At 53.8% G+C, this 25,375-nt stretch overlaps 8 protein-coding genes across 8 annotated transcripts; 5 read left to right on the top strand and 3 right to left on the bottom strand.

Annotated features, from left to right (window-relative positions):
• Window positions 1–41: 41 nt before the first annotated feature.
• On the top strand, window positions 42–980 carry CLAFUR5_11875 (Phytanoyl-CoA dioxygenase domain-containing protein 1; the record flags this gene model as incomplete). Its single annotated transcript, XM_047911023.1, has 1 exon — window positions 42–980. The coding sequence occupies one exon, from the start codon at window positions 42–44 to the stop codon at window positions 978–980; it is 939 nt and encodes a 312-aa protein (XP_047767352.1).
• A 1,310-nt stretch (window positions 981–2,290) lies between these two features.
• On the bottom strand, window positions 2,291–2,600 carry CLAFUR5_11874 (uncharacterized protein; the record flags this gene model as incomplete). The annotated part of the gene is made up of 2 exons (XM_047911022.1): window positions 2,291–2,456; window positions 2,515–2,600. The coding sequence occupies 2 exons, from the start codon at window positions 2,598–2,600 to the stop codon at window positions 2,291–2,293; spliced, it is 252 nt and encodes an 83-aa protein (XP_047767353.1).
• A 1,547-nt stretch (window positions 2,601–4,147) lies between these two features.
• CLAFUR5_11873 (Transcriptional regulator RPN4) lies at window positions 4,148–6,331 on the top strand (the record flags this gene model as incomplete). Its single annotated transcript, XM_047911021.1, has 2 exons — window positions 4,148–4,961; window positions 5,022–6,331. 2 exons carry the CDS (start codon window positions 4,148–4,150, stop codon window positions 6,329–6,331), a joined length of 2,124 nt encoding a protein of 707 aa, XP_047767350.1.
• A 1,649-nt stretch (window positions 6,332–7,980) lies between these two features.
• On the top strand, window positions 7,981–8,567 carry CLAFUR5_11872 (uncharacterized protein; the record flags this gene model as incomplete). The annotated part of the gene is made up of 2 exons (XM_047911020.1): window positions 7,981–8,137; window positions 8,188–8,567. The coding sequence occupies 2 exons, from the start codon at window positions 7,981–7,983 to the stop codon at window positions 8,565–8,567; spliced, it is 537 nt and encodes a 178-aa protein (XP_047767351.1).
• Window positions 8,568–11,772: 3,205 nt separating this feature from the next.
• CLAFUR5_11871 (uncharacterized protein) lies at window positions 11,773–14,917 on the top strand (the record flags this gene model as incomplete). Its single annotated transcript, XM_047911019.1, has 5 exons — window positions 11,773–11,778; window positions 11,830–12,481; window positions 12,721–12,897; window positions 13,130–13,835; window positions 13,888–14,917. 5 exons carry the CDS (start codon window positions 11,773–11,775, stop codon window positions 14,915–14,917), a joined length of 2,571 nt encoding a protein of 856 aa, XP_047767348.1.
• Window positions 14,918–16,248: 1,331 nt separating this feature from the next.
• On the bottom strand, window positions 16,249–19,372 carry CLAFUR5_11870 (uncharacterized protein; the record flags this gene model as incomplete). Its single annotated transcript, XM_047911018.1, has 3 exons — window positions 16,249–17,754; window positions 18,568–18,611; window positions 18,670–19,372. 3 exons carry the CDS (start codon window positions 19,370–19,372, stop codon window positions 16,249–16,251), a joined length of 2,253 nt encoding a protein of 750 aa, XP_047767349.1.
• Window positions 19,373–20,018: 646 nt separating this feature from the next.
• Window positions 20,019–22,817, bottom strand: CLAFUR5_11869 (RNA cytosine C(5)-methyltransferase NSUN2; the record flags this gene model as incomplete). The annotated part of the gene is made up of 1 exon (XM_047911017.1): window positions 20,019–22,817. One exon carries the CDS (start codon window positions 22,815–22,817, stop codon window positions 20,019–20,021), a length of 2,799 nt encoding a protein of 932 aa, XP_047766950.1.
• Window positions 22,818–23,972: 1,155 nt separating this feature from the next.
• CLAFUR5_11868 (uncharacterized protein) lies at window positions 23,973–25,034 on the top strand (the record flags this gene model as incomplete). The annotated part of the gene is made up of 1 exon (XM_047911016.1): window positions 23,973–25,034. The coding sequence occupies one exon, from the start codon at window positions 23,973–23,975 to the stop codon at window positions 25,032–25,034; it is 1,062 nt and encodes a 353-aa protein (XP_047766949.1).
• Window positions 25,035–25,375: the final 341 nt, after the last annotated feature.

The raw sequence follows: 25,375 nt of genomic DNA, 5'->3' as shown, positions 1-25,375 counted from the left end.
TCTCATTTGCCAATACTTCTCAACACAATTCACCCTGCAAGATGGCACCTTCCCGCATCTCTCCCGCTCCATCAACAGACTTGCACGGCTTGACACCAGAGCAGCTGCAGACATGGGACGACAAGGGCTACCTCCTCATACCTGATGCCCTCTCCCAGTCGCAGGTCAAAAATCTTCTGGCCGAATCGCAGCGCATGCTTAGCGAATTCAGCCTTGCTGACCACCCCATGACCCGCTTCTCAACTGGTGAGACCAGCTCACACGTGGGCGATGACTACTTCCTCACATCCGGCGACAAGATCCGCTTCTTCTTCGAGGAAGATGCCTTTGATAAGCAGGGCAGTCTCACGAAATCAAAAGAGAAGGCCATCAACAAGATCGGACACTACCTCCACCAGCTGAACCCGTCCTTCAAGGATGCGAGCATTAACGAGAAGAATGCAAGAATAGCGAGGGATTTGGGTTTCAAGGACCCGAGAGTGTTACAAAGCATGGTCATATGCAAACAGCCAGAGATTGGTGGGAGAGTGCCTCCCCACCAAGATTCAGTCTTCCTGTACACAGATCCACCATCCGCGGTCGGCTTCTGGTATGCTCTTGAGGATTGTACAGTCGAGAACGGATGTTTATCATTCGCCGCTGGAAGTCATAAACGTGCGCCCATACTAGACCGATTTGTGCGGAGCGACGATGGGAAAGGCACCACTTTCGCTAAGAACGAAGGCAGCGCGTGGCCAAAGTCCTCGAACCAAGAGCAGGGGATTGAAGATGAACAGTATGAGCTTGGCGAAGTCAAGGCGGGGACATTGGTTTTGATTCATGGGAATCTACTGCATAAGTCCGAGAGGAATACGAGCCTTAAGGGCCGTATGATCTACACGTTCCACATGATTGAAGGTGGGCATCGATATGATGAGAGAAATTGGCTGCAACCTCCGAGCGAAGGCTTCACAGCCCTCAACGAGGCTATCTCTGCATAACACGCGATGCGCAAGAGAGACTATCAGACGACAGCAACGTTTCCCGTGGCAGCGACGCGAAACACAACCTCAAGGAGTCATAGCGCAGCGCTCTCAAAATTGTAACGATGGCCTGGTCCGTCTATCTACGATAGCTGAACCCTTCAGTATACGACCTTGCCCGCCCGGTTTTACGCCAGTGAGGTTCTGATTGAGGAGTAAGCAACCAGATACTGTGATGGGGTCACGACTAAACTCGGTATTATCCTACACGCATGTATCGCCACAGGAGAGTGAGGTAGAGATTCTTCAAAGGCTATGCGTGCCGTAATGGCGTCCAGCTCGACAGGGTAGGTTTTAATCACGAAGTGCACGACGCGCCGTTTCGTAGAGCATTCGCTTCTAGTCCTCGACTTCCATCGAGCCACACACTGGAATGGATGGTCTTTCCATGAGAAGAGGCGCTGCGAGGCTCGCGAATCATCACCGGTTCCATCTTCAGCTGGGCAGGGCACATTGCACCTTGCGAGACTGTGCTCTGCGAAGTGGCTTCTGAGTAGCTCGGACATTTCTTCGTAGACACTCTGGCAGTATTTGCCTCTTTGAGCCATCGTGGTCATTTACATCGAGACGCTAATCAGTTGATTCGACCAAGTCGTCCAGCCATGTTCCATCTCTCTGCTCTCCGCCACAGCACACTATGCACGGCCACAGCACACCACAGTACGTTGAAACTTCGCAATTCCTGTGGCGCAGGCATGGCTAGCCTCGTGCCGTCAAAAGGACTGCTGTCGATGCCAGAGCAACAGAAGCTCGTAGACTCCGTTGTCCCACCTTCAGCCTGTCCAGCTATGCAGCTGCACACGAATCGCCTGAACCATGTCGACAGTGAAGCGCTTCTCCAACCCAGACCTTCAATTGCTTCTTTGCCAAGTCTGTGGTCTAGATCGCTGTCACATGGTACGAGATCTTCGCTAGCGAGTTCCTCTTTGGGAACATCTCGACCGGAGCACGCGAGAGACAACACACCAGTAAATCACTTGACAATGAAATGGCAAGCTTCCGTGAGACTTCACTTCGCGCGTGACGTCGCCGTCTAATGCCGCGAGCACGGTCAGGACAGCGAGAGACCTATTCTCGTGCATCTGCTGTCGCACAGCTGCATTGCACGACCGGCTGCTCAAGTTTCGAGAAGAATGCCTATGTAACACAATCGAAGTTCCAGAAGCTCGAACGTGTTCTCGTAACCTACTGGTGCCTCGGGTCGGTTCGGCACAGAGCCCTGAGCCTCGCATTGCATGATGGAGGGTGTAGGATGCTTATACAGAAAATTATACCTTGACGTTGGGCAACCACGGCAACACACCTTGCAGGATGGCATGCTGCGATGTCAAGGTGGGAGCTCGGCTGCAGATCTCGCTGTAGATCATGACTGGGTCAGATCGCCGAGTCGGCACCTTCTTCTGTGGCTTTCCGTTCTTGTTCCGTGACCAGACCCTGTCCATGTGCTATTCTTTGTTTTTGCTAGGCCTAGATCGACATTCAAGCCGCATACCGCAACTCTGTTGGGTCGAAAGGCATCATAGTGCCCACGCGGACTGGCCTTGGCAATAAGTGTGTCGTGAGCAGTCTCATAGCCATGGCCGAGGACCAAGACAACGTGAGCACTGTCATTGCTGAGCATAGTCGAGCCGGTCGGAACAGCCGCGGGTGGTGTGAACAGCCAACGAACCCGGAGTCAGGTCTGTTCACCGCGAGCCCTACCACGATGCTGTAAGCACTTGTTAGGGAAGTACCATCGCAAGGGCAGCGTCGGCTCTGTTGGTCACCAGCCACAGTGCATCGTCTTCGGTACATGGAACAAAGACAGACACACCCAATCAACGTCGTTCAGAGTCATGCTTGCACGGCCACAGCGATGAGAAAGTGGAGTGATAGAGGCTGAGCACTTCGAGCGGTCTCTCCACACACGTGGGCATCCGTGCTAGATCTGCAGGGTTGCGTCACCCGCTCGAGCGAGTTTCGTCCGCGATGTGGTCTTCCTCCAATCGTCGTGCTCGGAACTGTGTCTTACCAAGCACGGCAGAGACGGCCAAAGGCCAAGACCACAGCCCGTCCCTCTGGCACCCTGCAAGATGGCCGCCGGCGGGCCTTCGGGTCTGCGCGCGACGCACAAGGCTGCATTTCTGTTGTGTCGCGTTTCAGGGTTCGGTTGGCCTGTGGTGTTCAGCCGGAGACAGACTTTCGCCAACATTGTAGGCGATGCCGAGCAACAACGATTGGGCTCGTAGAGTATCCAAGGATTGGCAGTAGGGCTGTACTACTGTGCCGATGATGTCGCAAGAGGTGTCGGTAAAGCATCTGCCGAGAAGACAAGGCGAGCGGTATGCTTGTCGTGATAGGCTATGGTAGTGAATTGACTGAAGCAGACACGACCCACCGGTTAGTGCAGCAGCCAGTCGTACGACTGCAATACGATGCTATAGCGAGCAGCGGCACCACCAGCCACTACTTGAGGCTGCAACTGGGGTAGGACGTCGTCGAATGAGTGGTACAGGGCGATGATTTGGTCGCGTGCCCTATCGTCTAACGGGACTTAGCAATAAGCATAACCAGGACAGGCATCGCAGAGCTGGGAAGTCGTTCCAGAGAGGAGACAGCATACGGAGACCATACCGCTTCTGTTCACCACAGCCGCCTGTCAAGCGCGGCGGTCATGCCAGTGAATGGCCTGAGGACGCGGAAGTGCAGTAGCCGGCAGCATGCATGTGTGCATATATGGTGATGGAAGACTCTGGCGCCAGGTGCGTAGTAGAGCGGACACGCGGAGATAGTTTCTGCGCGCACAAGAAAATGCAAGCCATATGCAGGGGCAGTGACAGATTCAGATTCAACCATCGAGACCCTTCCTCTTGCTCGACTCAGCCACACGCTAAGTGCGATTCGACAGAGTACAAGCGGATGCACGTTGAACTTAGGATGCCTACATGCACAAGTATTATTATCGTCCGTGTCTCCGCAAAAGTGGCATTCAGACCGCACCGACACCAAGGACACATTCCTAAGTCCGCTCGCTACTTTGCGCTTCATTCTGACCATCACCCATTCTCGAGGCCGTTGGAGCACCTTCCTTGTTTTGTCATCATTGACTCGTTCGTCCCGCTTTGATCATCCGGGATCTTGGCGACATGACATCACCATCGCGCTTTCCTCTCCCAAACGCTCATCTTTCACAACACCATTACTCCTCTCTCCCTCCATCGCCACATACCTCAACAACAACAACGACCACGACCCCACAACACGACTTTGCGCTTTACGAGCCAGCGATATATCAGCAGGCATTGACCTTGCTCCAGCAATCCAGCGGTCCCGACAGCGGATATCACCACCCGACGCCGAATCCTGACCTTACTATTCACCAACCGTCGCCACTCCGCAGTTACGCCAGCGTGAGGCAAGACTCTGCCATCAGCGACCACGGGGTATCTGCACACGATTGGCAGACTTCGATGTACTCGGCGCAAGTGTACAATAATAGCATGAACGGATCTGTCACACAGCAACAACCCAGGGGAGTCAAGCGGTCAAGGAGTCATCAGCGCACTCCATCGGCCTCGACAGTTGCCTCGAACGGCCCGGCATCGCCGCACCTGTACAATCCGTCGTATCCGCAAATCGCCAATACGGAGACAGCGCCCGATCAGACCTCGTTCTACGCTGACCAAGCCCTGTTCCCGAAGAACCTCCCAACGCCTTCGCATACGCCTGTCGAGAGCGGCTATTCGAGCGTAGCGTCTCTGCCCAGCCAGGCAGCGCATATGAGCAGCGCGCACTACGCTATGAAAGGCTTCGGGATCGATCACCACGCATCAGAGGACTATCTTTCCGACGCTGCGCCGTCACGACAATCGATGTCGAGCTACGGTAACGATTCACCCGCCACGCCGCAGTCCGGTAACGGTGATGGCGATTCGAAGCAGTATACTATGCAGTCGAATGGTGAGACATCTTCATCGATCGTGATCGACATGTCCGATTACTTACTTTATGATGACGCAGACTATCGGCAAGCCAACCCAAATGTTCAACTCTTTCGTACAGAGTCAGCAGCGTTTCAAGACGAGCTGTACAACCCCAACACGGTCTACACATCGGCACCGTCGAAGCCAGCGAATTCATACTTGTCGCCGCATCGAAATTTGATCACCGAGCGACTACAAACTGCGAACAACGCCCGCTCTGCATCGCCAGCATCTGCTGTGTCGAGAGAACGATCGCCGTTTAGGAATGGGTCTCCACTTGCTCCAGCAGAGGACTGGAGACCACAGAACGCCATTCCCACAGCCCAAGCTATGCGCCAGCAACAACAGCAGGAGGCCGCGCAGCAGGAGGTGCAGCGTGCAACACTGCGAAGGGAACCCACAAAGACGATATCACCCAAGGACGCGGTACTGGACTACAATGACGAGCAGCCATCGCTATTCCAGGATAGCATACCCGAAGGCTACGAGAAGCACTTCGGTGGCACAGAGCAGTGGCCAACCAACAACTATCTTGGTCAGTCGACCAACTTTGTGGATCTCTCGACCACTGGTCAGCAAAACATGAGTTTCAGGAACGCCACATCAGCCGACAACGGCTATTCCGGTACCGTCTTCGACTTCAATGGTTTGCCACAAGGAACGGACTTTAATAAGAACAACCCTTTCCAAGCCAACTACCAAGCTGCTGTTGCCGCACAGATGAATCAATTCTCGGATCAGACACCAAACTTTCCAGCATCGATACCATCAATGGAGACATCCATCAGCGACGCTGACCTTCCGATGTCATCCCAGGAGACGACCGACAATGGGCCTACCTCAGTTCCTCAGCGTCCTAACGATACCCGTGCCAATACCGGTACATACACGTGTACGTATCATGGCTGCACACAACGCTTCAACTCTCACAACGACCTGCAAAAGCACAAGCGCGAATATCATCGCTCACAGCAGCAAATCATGGCTGACAGCACATCACCTGAGGCAAGTGAGTCAATGTCGCCGAGATCAGTTGGTACTGAATCACCTGGACCATCTACTGCTGGCATGACCTCAGCACAGATCCTGGCGAGGAACTCTCAGGCTGGCCCCCACAAGTGCACACGCATCAACCCGTCCACCAACAAGCCGTGTAACACGATCTTCTCACGGCCCTACGACTTGACGCGCCATGAGGACACCATCCACAACGGACGCAAGCAGAAGGTTCGGTGCCCGATGTGTCGTGAGGAGAAGACGTTCTCACGTAATGACGCTCTCACGCGACACATGCGCGTGGTCCATCCGGAGGTCGAAAGCTTCGGTAAGCGTGGACGTCGCGACTGAGCCGCTTTCTTCACGACCGGTCCCACGAACGATGAGGTCGTATACCTTTGCTAAGCATAGTGATCACACGAGACCACTAGCGTGAAGCACCTGAATACGACTACAAAGATGCGTGATCTCACGAGACGACGATGTGGCTGAGCAGCCTTGGCGTTTGGCAAAACGAGCACCGCGGCCTCTTCACCGATCCGCGGTCTACAAGCCGACTCCTCGACATTCTCTGTGGTCTGGATGCAGTATGTTAGGTGACGTTATGAACGTCCCACCAGCGGAAGTCGCGAGGCTTCTGGATCATCGGCAGCCGGAACACGGCGAATCTAGGCTGTCAGTCACACTGTCGGTCACCACTCTCGCATTATTACATCATTTAGGCGGTATGGCGGGAATTTCTTTGACGGCATATGACTATTGCATGAAGCGACTCAGCGGTACCATGGGATTGGCACATCTGTTGAAAACCAACTGTACAAAGCAATGTACTTCGATGCATGACAACGGCGCAACGCATTATTACGACATATGGGTGAAGGACTGTCACGATTAGATGGCTCAAAATGCGCTAGACGCTTTGCCAAAGAGGCATCATATATTACTATTTAGCATATTGCATGGCTCCATGAGGCCGAAAGTGTATCAATATTCAATCTGCTGGTCAAAGACAGTTTCTCCCACCAAAGTCTGTCCAAGCTGTATACATTGACTCAAAGCCAGACACATCGTGGTTGGTTCAAGACATACCGTAAGTTTCCATCGCGACCGCACACCGCATGGCGCAACTGTGGCGTGGCGAGATCTGTTCACATGCAAGATCTTGGTCGGGTCAATGCATCGATGACTACAGCTGAGTCGTTACTCGAAATAGTTTGTGCAGCCCTATTGAGAGGCTGCTGTATGCTTTTCTGGTTACGCCACAGCGTGGCAACGTCGTATCGCTGTACGCGGCTATACTGGAGAGGAGACACTTTAGGCCAAGCATGTTGAAGCGTATGCTCAGGTCTTGTCGCTGCTGTTCACAGCATAGGAGGTACGATAGCGTTTTTGGGGGGGCGGTGGGTTACTTGGCTGTGGGTTGCATACGTACATGTATCACTTTCGGAGTGGTGGCAAGGCTTCGAGGTGGTTTATTGAGCCGTGATGAATGTGTCTCTGGTGACTGTTATCTTTCGTGATGCCGTTTGTTGTCGCTGCGAGATGGAGACTGAATTAGTATTGGTTATGGGTCCACAGCGTGGACTTGGATGTCGCCTTGGCCTTGGCTTCAAGATGGTTCATCAACATCGCTTCTTCGTTGGTGCCCTGCGCGCAGTCGATGCATATAGTATGGCATTGAACATCTGTGTCTAGTGCACGCGTAGACTTTGTGTGTGATGAGAGTGCCCGAGGCAAGAAGGATCAGGTGAGATTGGGTAAGATCGTTCAGCTCGCTTTCTCGGCTTTGTCGTGTGTCCGCTGGAGTAGACATACACTTCTATCAACAAGAACTATGCTTGCTTGTATGCTCGCATTGCATTCATCCTGTCCCACTGTCGATTCGATCGCAACTCCATCTTTAGAAGATTAGTCGGCCTTGCTGATGCTCCGTCCGGCCAATCTTAGTCAAACGTGGGAGTCTTGGACGATAAAAGTGATCATTCAGCTGCGAGCGTGACATGCTGAAGCATTCTGCGCGTCTGGCGACGAACATCATCCAACATTCTGTCAACAATAAGCACTTCCTTTCTACAACGGCCACTCCAATCGTGCTGTGCGGTGTGACAAGCACAATGGGATCCAGAGTAGCCCCACGGATGGCGCCGGAATATGAGGGTACTTGCCAGAAAGCATTACAATGCACATACTAAGCTGATACTACACAGTCATCCAATTTGTCAACTCGGTAGCACGAGCCAAGAGTGAGATTCTTGCTCTCAAAACCGGCAAAGCTGTTGCACCGGATCCTGACAATGTCGGGACTCACAACTTTTCGAAGCCGCCAGAGGCTGTTGTCTTTGGTCGTGGCTTTGATGACAAGCAAGTAGAGGAGATCCGGCAAGCGTGTGGCGGTGACACATCGGAACTGACCTGGATGATGGGGAAGAAGGAAGACAGAGAGCAGATGAAGGCTTCGCCACCTGACTTTAACAAGCCTGGAGCTTCGGATGCATATGCTGAACAGTCCGCTGCCGCTAACAAGGCAGCGCTAGACAAGTTGAAGGCCGATGGGACTTGGGGCGATGGCCAGCTGCACTATTACTAGTGCAAGTCGACGTGATGCGCTGAAGGATTTGATATGTGTAGAGCTCAGGTATCTACCATCCAACGAAGACTCGTTCTGAGGCTCTGCGTATAAGAGCGACGTGGCATAAGCAGCATCACTAAATGCACGACCGTAACCATGTCAGCAGGAAGACATCATTCTCGCGAATGCTCCGCAGCAATCGATTGAAGACCTTCGAGCGCGAGAACAACCTTGACGATGTGCATGATCGCTGTCCATGTTGTGCAAGGTGTATCAGCATGACTTGCTTAGGCGCGCACTCCGCAGAAGCTGGGGCAGGTACTTCGGAGTCATTACACGTCGCTATTGAGAGCGGCCGCAGGCTTGATGATGGGTCACCTCTGCTCACCACATCAATTTGAGAGGCCGGGATCAGCGATTGGAAGCACGCAAGTCGCACCAACTCGTCTTGCCGGGGACCGAATCTGCAGAGCATGCGAATCGAGAGCGCCAATGCCTCGTGGAAGGCGGCGGACACAGGATTCTGCATACTAGCACGTTTTGTAACGCCAGTCAGCGCTTGCAAGCAGATAGGTTATGGTGTGGCCTCCAATGCAGTATTCAAGTCGAGACTTCTTTCAAGCAACCATGCTGTACCTCCGTGTGTTCGTTTCGCAGGCTTGGTTCCCTCCGAGCAAAGCAGATCTCAGATGATGACGGTGATGACTGATTGGAGCAGGGCACCCAGGCCACAGCAGCTGCAAGTATTGTGGGGTGCATATTGAGGATCCGGAACTCTGCTTGTTTGCTATCCATAGCAGCACCCGAGGATGAGGTGACTTTGTTCGAGGCCTGTTCGTAGGGCTAGGCTGATGGGATCGGGGCGGGTTCGCGGCATTGTGTGTTTTGAAGTTGTCTGCTGTCGGTCGGCCCACCAGTTGTGCGGGTTTCTCTGCGAGACTCATTAGATCGTAGGTATGATGATCGCAAAGGTCAGGCAGAGCACTGCAGACCTGCGATGTGCCCCTCAGTAGTGAGCGTCGCAGAGCTCCAAAGCTAGGTTCTCCTCCCCATTGATGCTACAGCCTTCAAGATTAAACCTGATGATGGGTCTCGTGCCACGCACACTCCTGGTCCCGTGGATCGCAGCGTCTTGGTGGTGATGAGTTTCTCCGCACGAAGGAGCCTTCGCGAAGCTCTCGCAAGCTGTGTCGCTGCCAGAATCAGTAGTAGTGTGATGTGCGTGCAAGTCCATCGTTCACTTCCCTCCTGCCATTAAGAGTGCAGGCGGTCCAAACAAGCAGTCAACTTTAGTTCTGCCCTGACTCCCTGAGATGACGCTCGTCGTCCCGCGCGCTCGCAGGAGGGCAAGAATTGGTCTTGCGAACACCTGCCCAATGGTGCTACGCTCGCCGTCGTGATTGGCGCGCAGTACGTTCTTCTGCGAGCTTGCTGCTGGCCGCTCTCGTGACCGCTCCCAAGCAAAGGGTGCCAGTAGTGCATGCATGCAGGTCCTTCGAGCCTTTCTCCGCATCTGTATGTACCGCGGCCCCTGGATCCTTGGTCGACGGCGGCTCGCTGCTGGCTCCTACTTATTGTAGCTGCATGAAGGGCCCCATTCTGCCTGCAATATCAAAGACAGAGCTCGACCTCGTCTGCGCACCTCCACGCCATTTCGGACAAGGACACGCCGCGCACAGCCAAAGCCATCGAGAAACGCTTTCGCTCCCGTGAGCCAGCCATACCTCGCCAATCATCGACCTAACCTTCTGCTGGCGCCTTTCCCCACAACAGCCAACGTTTCAAGGCCTGGCTTCTCCCTCTCGAGTCCATCATCGTGTGTCCTCGACTCTGTTTCTGCTACCATATCCTCTCGACGGCTGGCGAGTGCCCTGTGAGGCACAGTGCAAGAGTCGGAGCTTTCTTCTGCCCACAGACTCCTCTTGCGCCGTCGTCGTTGAGATCGGGATCGTGGCGATTCCCCACAAGGACCAGTCGCCTCGCAACGACTCCGCACGCGTTGTCCGCATTCCTTCGAAGATATTAGGCATCGTTGCAGCACTACCCGACGTCTCAGGCTGTTGATGTGAGGCGCACAAACCTCCAGCGATATCCTTCTTCTTGTTCTTGGTGATAGATCGGTAGTACTGCGGCGTTGGGCATGACCATAGGTAGTAGCGCCCGTATCAAAGGTCGCATCGTTGAGGCTTGACTGACAGAACAGCAGAACGATATACACCATACAAAAACTCAAGACGCTTCCCCTCAGACATGTAATACCAGCTCACGACATACCGGTAAGTATCGCCATGTCTTGAGCATGTCCAAAGCTGGACGAGGTTGCTGACTTCGATGCATAGACTCGCATTGTAGACATAGACTAGAGGGCTGCACGACTTTTTACGATTGGAAAAGACTTTATTTAGGTACGTTCCTGTTGGTGCATGCAGAAAACATCCGGGCTTCCATTGGTCTCCTCACAGTATGCGGGATGCTTCTCCAAGCGTTGGAATCAGGCTGGCCATATCATTTTGCGCAAAGGGCTGCAATATACCAGAGTATGCCCAGGAATCCAGAGAAAAGATGGCATCGCCGGAGATAAACCTCTGTGGTCCAATGGGAGAGCTGTACGCTTTGGGTTAACAGTCTGCGGAGTAAACTTCCTGGAGTGCCATGTTGTCCATCTGGGGATCCAGCCCCGATAGTGCATGAATGATCTTCGGGAAGACACAGCACAGCACAGAACCGTGGCATCTGGCATTCGTTGGTAAATCAGGCTGCGGACGGCCATTAGGATGCCAACATATCTCTGGACGCGCAGAGATAATCTAGTGCCGGACATGGGCTTCTCGATCCCTCCATGTGGCTATCCTGTTGCTTCGATGGTCCGCATGACTCCCCATCGCAGTGGCCAGATAGTCCAACGCAGGTCCGCATAGGCATAGTCATAGGCATGCGCGATATCAGTCAGATCATCGCCGCTGCTACCTCTGCCGCTGCTTTGGCTGATGTGGACCGCATCGTCTGGACAGCGACCACCTGTGTTCTCCCTTGATCCGGACTTTATGGAATACTGCCCTCCCCATCATGTTTGCCTGGCGTAGATGATCTGGACGGCCCCATCGAAGCGCCAGTGCGTAGATCCGATGCTGATCGATCCTGCAGATATACTCCCACCGCGATTCTGTTCCTTGCTCTTTTTATGAATACCGCCCAGCACGGGTGACCTTCTCTTTCCATAATCATGAATGTATGCTAGCTGCTCTCCCTGATCTCGTGGCGATGCTGATGTATGGTGTAGCCTGCGCGTCGAGCCACACCGGACTCTGAGGCCGTGGCCTCCTCGGAGGATGAGCGGCCATGGCCGTCTTCGACATCGTTCGGGAAGTTTCCTATGAGGCAGAACAGTGTGCCTGGTCTGCCTGGTGGTATCTGGTCGACGACGAGGAAGGGCAGCTTCAAGATGTCGGAGGCGGCGCAGCGTAATGCTGCTCGAGATGCACGTCTGGCTGCTCCTGTTAATCCAGCGCATGCGGCGTTGAGGCCTGGCAATACGCCTTCTCCCTCTGCGAGCGAGGGAGCAACCTTACCGTTTGCTATACCGCTGCAGCCAACGCCAAAGACCGGTCGGTCATTGTCTCATTCGCAGGGCCAATGCGAAGCTCCGCAAACAACGGGGGCTCATGCAAGCGCGACTGCCCAAGTCGCAGCGCTCCCGCTTGGGCTTCTTGCGGAAGAAGCAGATACAGACTCCGAATCTGAGCTGGGGAGCAGACTTACGCATACGACATCTCATCCTCCTATAGGCTCTTTGCTGCGCACAGCAACATTGCCAGCTACGTATGCTCACGCTGGCTACGGGATAGACTATGACGACGACCGTTCTCCACCTCCGCAGACTGGGCTCCTTCGTGGAAAGACCTTTGAATCTGCTTTTGCCAATCTTGCTCTCGGTAAGCTTGCCCCTTCTACATGATCCCCAGCACCAGATGCAAGTCCCTGCCCATGCAGGCCTTCTCTACACTGTGAACCACGATCTTAACCGCGAGATCTCCCTGTTCGCGGGCCTACACACACGTAGATTGCTCGGTGCCATGAGAGCGGGCGTCCGTTGCAGTGCACTAGATATCACAGAATACTTGAAGGCTACGGCCGCTTCGCGACGGTTTACTAACGCTTTCCTCCCCGATAGATCAGCCCCATCGCCGAGCCCAATGGCAAAGCCATCTTGGCTGGGATAACGTGCCTAACGTAAACGAGTCGCGTCGCCACTCTTTGGCAGACATACCTACACGCCGTGGTTCTCTGGCCGCCGGCGAGCCCAGCCATCTTAATAAAGCATACACGCACCACGAGGCGGTCGAGGACGGTAAGCATACCCTTCACTGACGCTTTCACAATACCGCGTGCTTGCCATTGTGAAGGCAGCAGCCCGCGTGACCGCTTTCACTTCTGCCATATGGCATATATAAGCCCGCACGCCTCTCCCTTCTTCCCTCCTTCACGAACTAACAACCACACCACCAATAACCCTCCCCAATCCTCATCATAAATGGCTGTCCATCACTAGCATCCTCCGCACCACTTCTGACACGCAACAGACTATCAAGACTACGACCATCCATTGAGCCGCGCACAGCACGCTGTGGCAGAACATCACATACCAACAATGTACCGCGTCTCTCCAGTCCATCTGACCGACCAAGAGCAGCGCGAGCTCGACACACGCCGCATGCAGCAGACGCAAATGACACAGAACGTATCATGGGGCCCTGGAGGCAGTAATAGACCGCGCAAGCAGCTCTATATTGTTAGCTTCAAGTGCTCACGCGTGGACGTCTTTTACCTGCTCGATAACACCGGCCTGACCATCAAGGACGGTGACATGGTCATTGTCGAGGCCGACCGTGGACAGGATCTCGGTACGGTCCAGCATTCCAAAGTCACTCCTGATCACGCACGTATCCTTAAGAAGAAGTACAGCGAAGAACAGTATAAATGGCTTATGATGTACTCTCGCAACAAGGAGGGAGGCTTCAACCCAAACGCACAACTCCACGGAGAGAGCAGCATGATGGGAGGAGGTGGACAGCTGTTTCCTGACGCTCCGGCTACCATGCAAGGCACCATACCACGCGACAACTTCAACAACCTCAAGCCAAAGGCCATCAAGCGTCTCGCCAACAATCACGAGATTAAGATGCTCGCTGAGAAGGAGGGAAATGAGGCCAAGGCCAAGCGCACCTGCCAGCAGAAGGTGGCTCACCTGCGCCTGCAGATGGAGATCCTCGATGCAGAGTGGCAGTGGTATGTGGAACAAGACCGTGACAGTCGTGTTATGACACTAATATTCCATCAGGGACTTCCAGAAGCTGATTTTCTACTACTATGCCGACCACTACATCAATTTCAAAGACTTGATCACCGAGCTCTACCGTATCTACAAGACCCGCATCTGGCTCTCCGCCATCAATCCAGCCTCATTCTCGCAGCATGCTATGGGCCAGCCACCCACCGGCATCGGCCCAGGCGCCGTCGCCCCAAACAACCCATACGCCGTGAACAGCGCTTACACGATGTCATACGGCGAGGACCGTGATCCATACGGTGCGCAGATGCCGTACCAGATTCCGTACGATACCTACAATCCCAACTACCCTGCCATTCCCGGTGTCTCAAACAGCTTTGCGCCAGCAGCCTTGCCAACATCGCAGCAGCCGATGTACTATGGACCAGCAGGAATGACGGGTCAGGCCATGAATAGCTTGGGACAACAGACTGGTGAGGAGAGCGGTTCGAGCAGCAACCCATATGCCATGGGCGGCACTACCTACACCTACCCCATGTTTGCCTCGACCGAGCAGGGTCGATCAAGCGAGTATCGTCCAAACAGCATGCTGGCTCAAGCCTACATACAGGCGCAGCAAGTCGAGCCGCCATCACCCATGCAGCCTCTGAATACTATGCCCACATTCGGTAGCCAGACCACTCCATGGAACGCACAGCCGCAGGGCGCTTCAAATGCAGGAGGCCTTGGTCGTCAGGCCGCACCACCAAACCCTATCGGTACCGCACGACCAACTTCCAATGGCAACGACTATGGTGGCATTGTAAGCGATCCACAGCGCTCAGCCATCCAAGGCAGCAACTGGAACCCACCAGGTCTTCAGTTTGGCAGCACCAGCTCCGCCACCTACCCATTCAACCGTGGCAATCAGATCGACTCCGCCGGTCCAGCTCGCAATCACCGCCAGAACGTCATCGATAGGCTCGAGAACGTTCGCCTCGGCGACGACGTTGACAAGGAACAGGCACGCGCTCAGAATCTTGATCGCTACTTCTCACGACTCGATTCGGCAGAGGACTTGCCTGACATGGGCGATCGCTGAGCGGCTGCCTCTCTGACAGTGTACCATGGCGTTGAATCGTCCTGCATACACGATCAAAAGAGTACAGCACCATCGCATGACTACATGACCCACGCGCTCGACACTACACCTTGCTACAACTACAAAAAGACACGAAACTTCACTTCAGATTGCTTTTCAACTGCACTGCGTTACACTCCATGGAGGAGAGACCAGGACGGAAGGCTAGACGTTATGGATGGGACATTCTGGAGCGGCAGGCTGCTTCAGATGGGCGGCAAACTCCGAGACTGCACTCGTCAAGGGGGAGCCTTTCAATGCATAGCTCGAGCCACTACTACTTGCTTCAGCGTCACAGATAGCTACATCGGCACGGCCTAATGAAATGATTGAATTCCTGTGTCTACTTGGTCCCATGTTACACTCATTCCAGCGCATCGATCTTGACCGGTCCAGCCACATGACCACTACGCAATATTCGACAACGAGGGGCAGATACCATCAGAGCGTCTCATTGTGAATGATCCGAGCACACATATCGTTCAGATCACGTGTCTGAACCAGAGTCTAGGTAAGGGGAGTGAAAACAGCTTGAACCAAGTTCATGAACGGCTATGGGAAAGCAACAGTACCTAACGATACGAACGCCAAATGCAGCCAAACGATCAAGCCACATCAGAAGTGCAGGCTAGAGGAAGTCTCAGTGAGAGCTTCGCCGCCCAATGCATAGCCATAACCCATCGGACACCCAATGAACATCGTCGTGGTCGTTTTGTGGGTGGTATGTGAGAGGTGAAAGTGGTTGTGATGTGTGTGCTAGTGTGAATATCGGAAGTATAGAAGTAGAGAGCACGAAAACCAAAAAACTTATAACATATCCTGGGCTGAGACTATAGCTGTTCCATATCGTATGAGGCGTGGTGGCGATGCTGTAGCATAGCGTCAGGTTGTATTCCAGAGAACGTTCAGATTGGTGAAGGATGCAACGGCGTTGAGGTAGGTGTATTATGTGGCGATGCCGTAGCGTACCGTCAGGTTGTATAACAGACAACGTTCCGAGTTGTGAAGGATGCAATCGAGATGAAGTAAGCGTGATGTGAGGTCTTGCTTGTCAGTTCGATGGTGAACAGATGGATATGTCGCAAGTCAACGTGAATTTCGCGCACATTACCTTGCCAGATCGCAAGATGCAAGCAAACAGATCGAATGCCATCGTCATAACGGCAGGCAGGGAATTGAAGGGAGTGAGAGTGTGTGCACATCTTTCTCTCATTCCATGTTTTCATTCCTATCATCAAATCATTGGGGTATCAGCGCTCAAATGCATCATCATCAATCGTATCAAACCTCAATCATTCATCCCACGGCAAATCTCTGCCTTCAAGTCTTGTACATGTCAGATAGCCCAGTCCTGCTGGTCCAAAGTCCCGGAGATCCAGCTCGAGGAAGTTTCGCATCAATGGCTTCACCACATCTCGCGCCAGGTTCTTGATTTCCTCCACCCTTCGCTCGAATCGTTTGAGGTTGTCGCGTGTGTATAGGTCGACGCCTAGCTGGCCTGAAGGTGATTTGAGGAATCTCTTCAGCTCGTCACGATTCAGGTAGGAGGAAGAATCGTTGGAGCCTATGAGTCGATATATCCGACCTGCATTGATAGGCGTTGCAGCAGCTGAAGGTTGTTGTAGCGGTGGTGCTTGGACGCGCTGAGACGCGATATGATGACTGCTTCGGCTGGCTGCCCGTGTTGTCTGCTGAGCTGTACCGGTGCCTGGACGCGAGCTGTCTTTCAAGATGCCGGCCGTGCCCGGAGTTGTATTCTCAGCAAGCCACTGGCGGAACAGTGAGATGGCCATCCAGCTCAAGAAGTCATTGCTGGGCGTCACTCGTTCTCCTCTACTCGTTGTCAGATTGAGCCGCCACAGCTTCGACTCAACGCGCTCTTCGTTCTCACGTAGCTCGTCCACTTTATCCTCAAGCAACTCCATGATGTTCGTTTCTACCTGTCCTCGTAGCTGTGGTGCAGCAGCAGGCCACTGCCCAACGACGTGGATCAACGACTCCGTGAAGATTGTCCGCGAACGTGCCAGATATCCGAGCTTGAGATACGAGGGAGGGTATTTCGCGATCTGCTTGAACAGCCTCGCACCAAAGCGCAGTAAGTGGTGATCCACGCGACTGCCCACAATGCCTAGTGCATCGTACATGTCCGCCAAGTTCAGCAATGCTTTGCACCCGGTATAAGCTGTCGCAATGTTGACAGTATCCAAGACTGGATTGTACTGATACATCGATCTGAAGAGGTTGTCGTAATCCTTGAGCACTTCATCACCGGCTTCTGCAGGCGTGCTGGGCTGATTGCGTTCGTTGAGGTTGAGGCTGGAAAAGTTCGAGACACTGCGGAAGAAGGCATCGTTCGAAGTCGGCGGTTTGTTTCTCACAGCTGGAGGAGCGCCAAAGCCGTCACTGCCAAAGATCGACGTAGTGGTGCTTTCCTTCTGTACCAGCATCGGCATGTCTTCATCTCCCGCTGCCTGCCAGTCCAGCTCGAAATGCCATCTCCTTCTGCCCAGCTCATACGAAGGTCGTCTGTCCTGGCTGCTCGCTCTTGAGCTACTGCCCGCCGTCACACTCTCATTCTCATTGATGCGCGACAAGCCTCCGCCCACTACGCTGCTACCGCCTGTCGCACCTGCCTCGATCGCTCTTGCGCTCCACTCTGCACTTGTCGCTGCGGCGAAGAAGCCGGAGCATTGGCTGAGAATAAGCTTGTGCAGAATGTATCTATTCTCCTTCCTGCCGCTCTCGCTCTTGATCAAGATCTCAACATCACCAGTATGTGAAAAGAGCGGAAACTCGTTCTGCGGTAGATGTGAACTTGACCCTCCATGATGCGACCTGGCGTGTCGATGTCTTCGCGTCGCAGATCGTCCGGACGTTACTGACGACGCGCGATGACCTGCTGGAGGCGCCGTGCCCGCTACAGAAGGTACGGGAACGCGAGGAAGGTCAGAGTAGGGAGGGGGATGGTGGGACACCATTTGCGCTGGTTGTGGTTCTGGTTATGGCTATGCTGTCGTCTCAAAACACGCGATCTTTGCGCTTTCGTCGATAATGTGGCCTGTCGAGCAGAAACGATCGCATCCCAGGCACGTCTCTGTGATATGCTCGGGGTGACCGCGCTCTAGCTTGCTCTTGAAGTCCGTCTACCACAGCCTCATTTTCGTGTCGACGGCGCGTCCGACCGAAGCAGACGATATCCTGGACTTGTGTAGGTGATGCGTACAACAGGACACGGTCTCCTTGCAGAAGTATACACAAAACGGCCAGAGAACGATGACCTTTGCGCGAATTCGGTGGATCCAGTGGAAGTTGGAACGTGAAAGATGCGGGCATGCACCCGACCGAGGAGCATGACCCTAGTGGCGAAGCAGGGAAGGTGAGGCACGCCGTGCATGTGATTGGGTGAATGGTCGCTTGGCGCTAGTGCATTCAGCTTCGAACTTTCCCTGAGAACGGTTCTGATCGCTACATCAACACCATCCAGTTAGGTCCTCTACCCATCATCGCTGTGGTACATCATGGCCACCTCGTTGTCTTCGCCCGCTCCAACGCAGCTTCCGTCGCCTTATCCAAGTCCTCCTTCGGCAGCCCCAGCACACCGTTCAGCGTACCTCTCCTACTCTCGAAATCGCCGTTCCCATCATCATAAAACACCCTAGAATGCATCAGGCGCATGAATCCCGTTTGATCACCCTTATACAAGGCTTCCTTACCATCCTCATGTCGCTTTTGGGCACACTCTTCCGTAATGTTCCAGTCACTCGCTTTGGTGCCTGTGACACGGAAAGCAGATTCCAACATCTGCTTCTGACTGACAGTGAAGGAGCTCACATACACGATCTGATCTCTGTAATCTTCAAGCCCTTTCCTGGATCTCTCGGCCTTGATGGGAAGGCTAAGAAGAGCAGCAACAGCACGCCCGACTTGAGGCCAGGTGGAAATTGAGATCTTGGTTTCACCCTCGTCGAAAAGTGTGGCTTCGTGCTTCACCAAGTCTATTCCGAACGCTGCTGGAATGGCCAAAGACCACTCATACCAGAAGCCGGTAAGGACAGAGATGTAAGACGAACAACTGTCCTCCTTGATTATCTTCCTTATTTCTGGCGCCTCCTGGAATGCCGGCACATCCTTCACCAGATCTTCATCGGCTGTGTCGGGAGCCCAGTCATTGGGCAGGATCCAGGGTACTCCAGCTTCCAAAGCAGCTCGAATGAGCTTGTACGCAGTATCCTTGGGCCTTGCGATGCTCAGAGTAATGATGAGAACATCTTGGCCACGAAAGGCTTCGACGATTGTGTCGTGCTTGTCGTAGTCGATGTGCTTGAATTTGATGCCATTAGGTAGCTTTGATTGGCTATCGACTCTGGAGATGGCTGTGATGTTGTGTCTTCCTGACTTCAGAAGCTCAGTAACCATGTGGCTGCCGCTGTTCCCCCAGCGCCGACGATAGCGATGTTTTTGACACAATTGGAAGTCGACATAATGTTTGCAAACTACAGGCGGTAGATAACGATGATTGTTCGTCCGATTTACGCCGTAAAGTGATGAGGTGCTTACAGTACAGTGGTAGGCCACCACAGCTTCTATATACCTTTGCAACGGCATAATCGCTTCCTAAGTCCGCCGACCTCAAGTATAGCATCATGGTTGAACAATACGCATACTAAGTCCGATGACCTCCATAATAGCATCATGGTTGAACGCCGGTCATTGACATAATCGCTATCACTGACCCGCCTCATGCAGGTACGGTCCGCCTCGTCCATTGACAATCCTTACACTCGTGCGGGTCGGCAGCGGCAGTGCGGGCACTACACCTCCATTCGCTTTCTATTCACTTCGCTTTCGATGCAACTGCCAGAGATTAATAACGAACTGGCATGTTTCAGATGTAGAGTCCCGCTGTGTTCAAAGGTACGACGTTGTCACGTATCAAAACACTGCAGTGCAAGAGAAGCAAATCTGAGATTCTCATCGTGCAGCAAGCTACGATTGTGATCGTTTTGTTCATGGCTACACATCATATCCAAGCTTCGGTACTTCACGAAGAAGCTCACCAGGCTTATACAGTAGTGTTGGCTGAGTCACCCTCGCCTGCGCGTTCTGGCATAGCATCATGAATCTTCTGGTCCTCGTTCTCGATACCCTCCATCCGCTTCGACTCGAGCTTGTCTTCCTTGGCCAGCGCGTCCTGCTCAAGTGCCATAGCACCCTCGTCAGATATAGGAAGACCACTGGCATCATCGACAGCGGTCGTAGCTACGTCCGCATTGGACTCGTCCTTGAACTTCTGCTGAAGCTCTTTCGCGTCGTTCTCGGCCGGTATACTGCCGCCGTTCTGCTTTTGTGCATTACGAGCTTGCTGCTTCGGATCGCTGTGGTTGATGAGCTCCACATCTTCGTTGTAGATTCTGAGCAGCATCGCTCGTCGATCCTCCTTTGGCAGCATAAGATTGACACTGGCCATGCTCTTCCAAAGCGGCAGCGTCAAGGGCTCCTTAAACCCGTCTTCGCTGCCATCTTCCGAAGCTTCCACGCGTAACACGCAGCAGCCCATGCTCATGTCACGAACTTGCTCGCCAATCTCACCGAGATCTTTCCAGCCTCCACTTTCGGTGCCGTCTTCGTGCTTGGTTGTGGCGACTTTGGGAAACATCTCGACCAGAAGCTTGCGCAGAGTGGCCTTCTTCTGCAGTCTGATGACTCGTCTTTCGCCAACCCAACCTTCGATGATGGGGAGGCCTTCTGTCTGTATGCGCCACCTGCAGATGTCTTGGCCTTGTGCGTCTTGCTTCATGAACATTTTCACGCCAGCATGGACGAACTTCATACCACGCTTGTCGTTGGTAATCAGGATGTCCTTGACAAGCTGTGAAGAGTAGTAGATGCCCTTCACTGGATCTCCTGCAGGATTTCGGACCAAGAACCGGTCTCGAGGGAACAATGGGTGTAGCTCGTAGAAGTTGTAGATGGAAACAAGCTCAGGGTGCTCCGGTATTATGAACTTGAAAGCTTCGTCGCTCGTTGGGTCGTCCTTTCGCCGCTTTGGTTGTGCTGGCGCGCTGTTGGTCACAGTCTGGTTGCCAGGCTCTGCTCCACTTACCTCGACAGCCAGAGCTACTGCAGGTGGAACTGAAACGTGTTCCGCGCGGCCAGTGTCTACACCCTCGAGCTTTGGTTTCTTCGTCGCGGCAGTGTCGTCCTCAGCAGGTGCGGATCTCTTGAGACTTGTGGCGGAAGATGCATCATCGGGCTCGTTCTGCCTCTGTGCAGCAGATGTCTCCCCATTGTGAAGCTCTGGTACAGTGACGGGTTCCTTTGGCTCGCTGTTCGACACTTCATCGAGAAGTTCGGTGAAAGCTGTCTCAGTTGGGACCTCTGGCTCTGTGAAGACCCATTTCCTGTTCGCAGACTTGCTCTGATTTTCTGGCTTCGCCTTGATCTCGCTCAATTTCTCGAGTGCAACGATGAAGAAGCCGCCAGTGTCCTGCTGGTGTGGGTACACGCGCATGCAGTGCTCGAGTGGGATATTTTCTTCTGGTCCTGGAGCGAACATACCCGGTACTATCCGACTTTGCTCGTCTTCGAATCCTTCCGCTTCCGCCCAAGACTCGTATATCTGGCCGTTGCGGTTCATGATGCTCCAGTCCTTGAGACCCTGGTTGCGGACAAGACCTGGTAGTCTGTCTGAGCAGTCCACGATCTTCACCTTGGTGGAGCCACCGCATCTCTCAATGGCTGATGCCACCACGGCTTCATCCTCGACGGGGTTCATGCTGCAGGTGCTGTAAACCACTCGACCGCCAACTTGTGTCATTTGCAGTGCTCGTGTCAGGATCCTGACTTGTGTCTGATAGAGCCCAAGAGCGTTCTGTGGTGTCCACTCCTTCCAGATGCTGGGATTCTTTCTGCATGTGCCGTCTCCACTGCAGGGCACATCGGCTAAAACACGATCGAATTTCAGATATCTGCCTCGCTTTTGGCCTCCTGCTAGCGTCTCCGGAGGCAGCTCGATCGAGGGGAACATGGTCGCGTCGTGGTTCGTGACAACCAAGTTCGGCGAGTTGAGTCGTTTGACTTGATGGACAAGCATTTGAGCTCGTTGATAGTTGACGTCGTTTGCGACGAGCATACCCGTTGCACGACCGCCGTCTGTCATGTTGCTGTCGCTCAGCTGCACACCATCCTGCTTCTCGCCCTTGGCCTGCCTGATCGCGCGATCGACCCGGTCCTCCTCACCCGCGTGAATGAGCTCGACAAGTTGTGCGCTCTTGCTGCCTGGCGCTGCACAAAGGTCCAGAACTGTGTGATGCGGCTGTACGTCTAACAGAAGTGGTGGGATCATGCTGACCTCCTCCTGCCTGCTTATGTTGCCCACACCAGTTTCACTCACCAAGAACTTCTGAAACTCTTTGAATGGCTCGTACTTTCGGATGACGTTCTTTGGCGTTGCCATGCGGTAGCCGAGACCCTCAGGATACCAGGCAATCTGCTTTGGTAGCTCCACCGGGCGTCCATCGTGCTTGATCTCCTTAATCAGTGGGAAGAAGCGGTTGACGAGGTTGTCGCGGACACCACGTGCGTGTCCCTTCGATCCAGTGAAGCGGAATGAGTTCGGCAGTTCGCTGCGCAGCTTGGTCCAGAAAGCATCTCGCTCCTCTCCAGCTGGGACAAGATTGAGGGTGTTGTAGAAGCGCTCGAATTTCTCGTTGGTCTTGTTGACTTGGTCGAAGGACTGTCGGTCGTCGACAAAATTTCTGCAACCACCATTGCCGCCACCGCCACCGCCGCCACGGCCTCGTCCGCGACCTCTTCCACCGCCTCCACCACCTCTGCCTCGTCCACGTCCTCCTCGTCCCATTATTGCTGTTGGTGGTGGAGAATGTTGGTGGGGTGGCTGTGTGGGCGACTCGAACAAATTTAGAAGCTTAACTGGAAGCTTTGGCTGGACTTCGCCCCATTGGGGTCATAGCTTCACGCTACAGTACTTCAACATCACTTGCGCACCTCACTATGCTGCCACTCACTCTGCATCTCAGACTTAATCACGAGCCAGCAGCGCCCGCGCCCTACACTTTGCAATCACTTCGCAAACGCGCGTGTGTCTCACGCGGATTGCTGTGTTCTAGGCATCGCTTCAGCTCGCCAGCGGGTCCAAGCAAAGACAACCAAACGCGAAGACGACCGTGCGCTCCAGCTTGGTTCCATAGATATTGGACCAATATCATGCACAGAATGAAAGATTGGCAGCTTATTGTGTCTTCATCCGATCGACTGACTCTCGGTCGCTGTCTGCTAGACTGCCAGCCACCTTCTTTTAGAACAGTTCGGAGCAGTATTGTCCGTGCCCGAAGATTGGCCGGCTTGCATCGTCATCCGCGGCTCAAGTGAAGCTCATCTCTACAGTGGGGCTGTACCGGCAAACAATGTGTACTATAGTGAAGTAGCCTACCGCTTGCGTTACACGTGCATAACTTCCACCTGACTGTTGCTGGCGGCGTGGTTGCTCTGACTGCAAACGGTATGGCGCAATGTGGAGAGCTGCATGGTTCAAGGTTCTTGCGTCTCGATCATCGCTAAACGAGCTCCGATTGGATCCATTGGCAACTGCATCCTGGGCGACCGACTTCCGCGAGCCAACAGCAGCACTTCTCTCGGAAACCATTCTTCTTCTCTTCTTGACCATCCTCCAGCTTGCAAACGCGTACCACACTTCACGCTTTACCAGAGCAACTTTCAACACCAACATCGTTTGCACCACATCTTTCGCAACCAAACACCACCCACATCACTACGCCCAACGATCCATCACATCAGCCGTCGACCACAACCTCACTGTCGCCATCGTTACACCTGCCATCAACACCATCACAGGGTCCAGCGTCAACTTTTACCCACACGCGACTTGGATCACCACTCCCATCGATCTGCAACACTCTCTGCAACCATAGGTGGATCGCAGGCTCTAGCTGAGCTTGTTGTGGCACAACAGCAACAACAGCAGGATAAGCAATTGATGTTGTTAGATCATCTAACTGACGCAGCTGACTACCATACTTACCACACCGCCATGTCTTCCAACTTCTTCAGCCAATCGCCAACGGTCGTTCTGCCGCCCCAGGCACCGAATCAATACTTCGTCAACAACCACTACGGTGGCGCCAATGGCACTGCTCCAGCCGTCAACGGCATCTCACCCAACGGGCTGTCCAACTCCGCCCCATTCACTCCAACGGCATCCACTCCTGCTTCCTCACTAGCTGGTCGCAAGCGTTCTAGAGGCGACATCTACACCGAAGACGGCGACGGCGAAGATGAGCGACTTGATGGCTCGACTGCGACTCCAATCGAAGAAGACCTGGTCAAGCCACGAGGCAAGCCGGTCTACGGCCCAGGCATGACAGTCCTCTACCCAGAGGATCCCGGCTACGCCATGGCCGCTGCATCACAGTCTGGAACCTGGGTTGAAGAGGGGGCGGAGCGACGACCCTTTCAGCTCGCCCACGCAAAGCGTCCGTCGGTCACCAGTCGCAAATCGCAGCGTGTTGACTCCAAAGCTGCCGGGCCAGACGACCTTGCTCAGCTCGTACTGCCAGCATCAATGCGCGAAGCCTGCGCAGAGCCGCTCATCGATGAGGCCACTCGCGTTCTTGGCATCAGCTGGGCCCGTATGGACTCCACCGAAGCACTCCAAATCAACAAGAGAGCGTACTCCAAGTGGATCCAAAATCATTATCCATGCCTCAAGAATGTTGATGTTTGGTTCGAAAGCAGCTCCATTCCCGGCTATCTCGTCCACGGCCTCAACGCGTACAACGGCCAGCACGAGTACTACATCTTCTCCCACGACCTTACCGAGGCACGCCTTGTCACAAACGAGCCTAGCCAGCTTCTGCCACGCCTCCAAATGCTACCAGCACTGCACCTCGCTGCCCCAGGCGGCCACATCCGGGCTGAGACGGACCCCATCACCGCTGCTCAGAACGAGGCCAACGACATACAAGCGGACATGATGGCGATGCATGGTCCCAGAGAGCCAGTCGGCATCTGCACCGCTCATGCTATGGAGCTCGACTAAGCCAGCATTGCCAGCTTTCTTCTTTCATGTATTGTTACATTATTCTTGGCACAAAAGAACGGCGTTGCTCGGAGGCGTCACATCGGTATTTCGGCCGGGAGAAGAGTGCGACTCGCGGTCATGACGCTTGAGTCGGAGGTTTCGTGATGGTTGGGCGAGCCATGGCTTTACTAGAAATTGGTGTGTTGCTATCGTTGCTGATGTACTATATCATGACCTACACGTATCAATATGAGCATTATGAGTCCATACTTCTCACATCATCGTGATGTATGATTTTTTATTGCAGAAATTAGCACCTTAGCTCGTTCTCTTGTGAATTTGATGAAGATGTTGCACGG

Source organism: Fulvia fulva, chromosome 10 (assembly GCF_020509005.1).
Source record: "Fulvia fulva chromosome 10, complete sequence".
Lineage (NCBI taxonomy): Eukaryota > Fungi > Ascomycota > Dothideomycetes > Mycosphaerellales > Mycosphaerellaceae > Fulvia > Fulvia fulva.
Note: the sequence above shows the minus strand (reverse complement) of the source record. Positions and strands in the feature narration are given on the sequence as shown.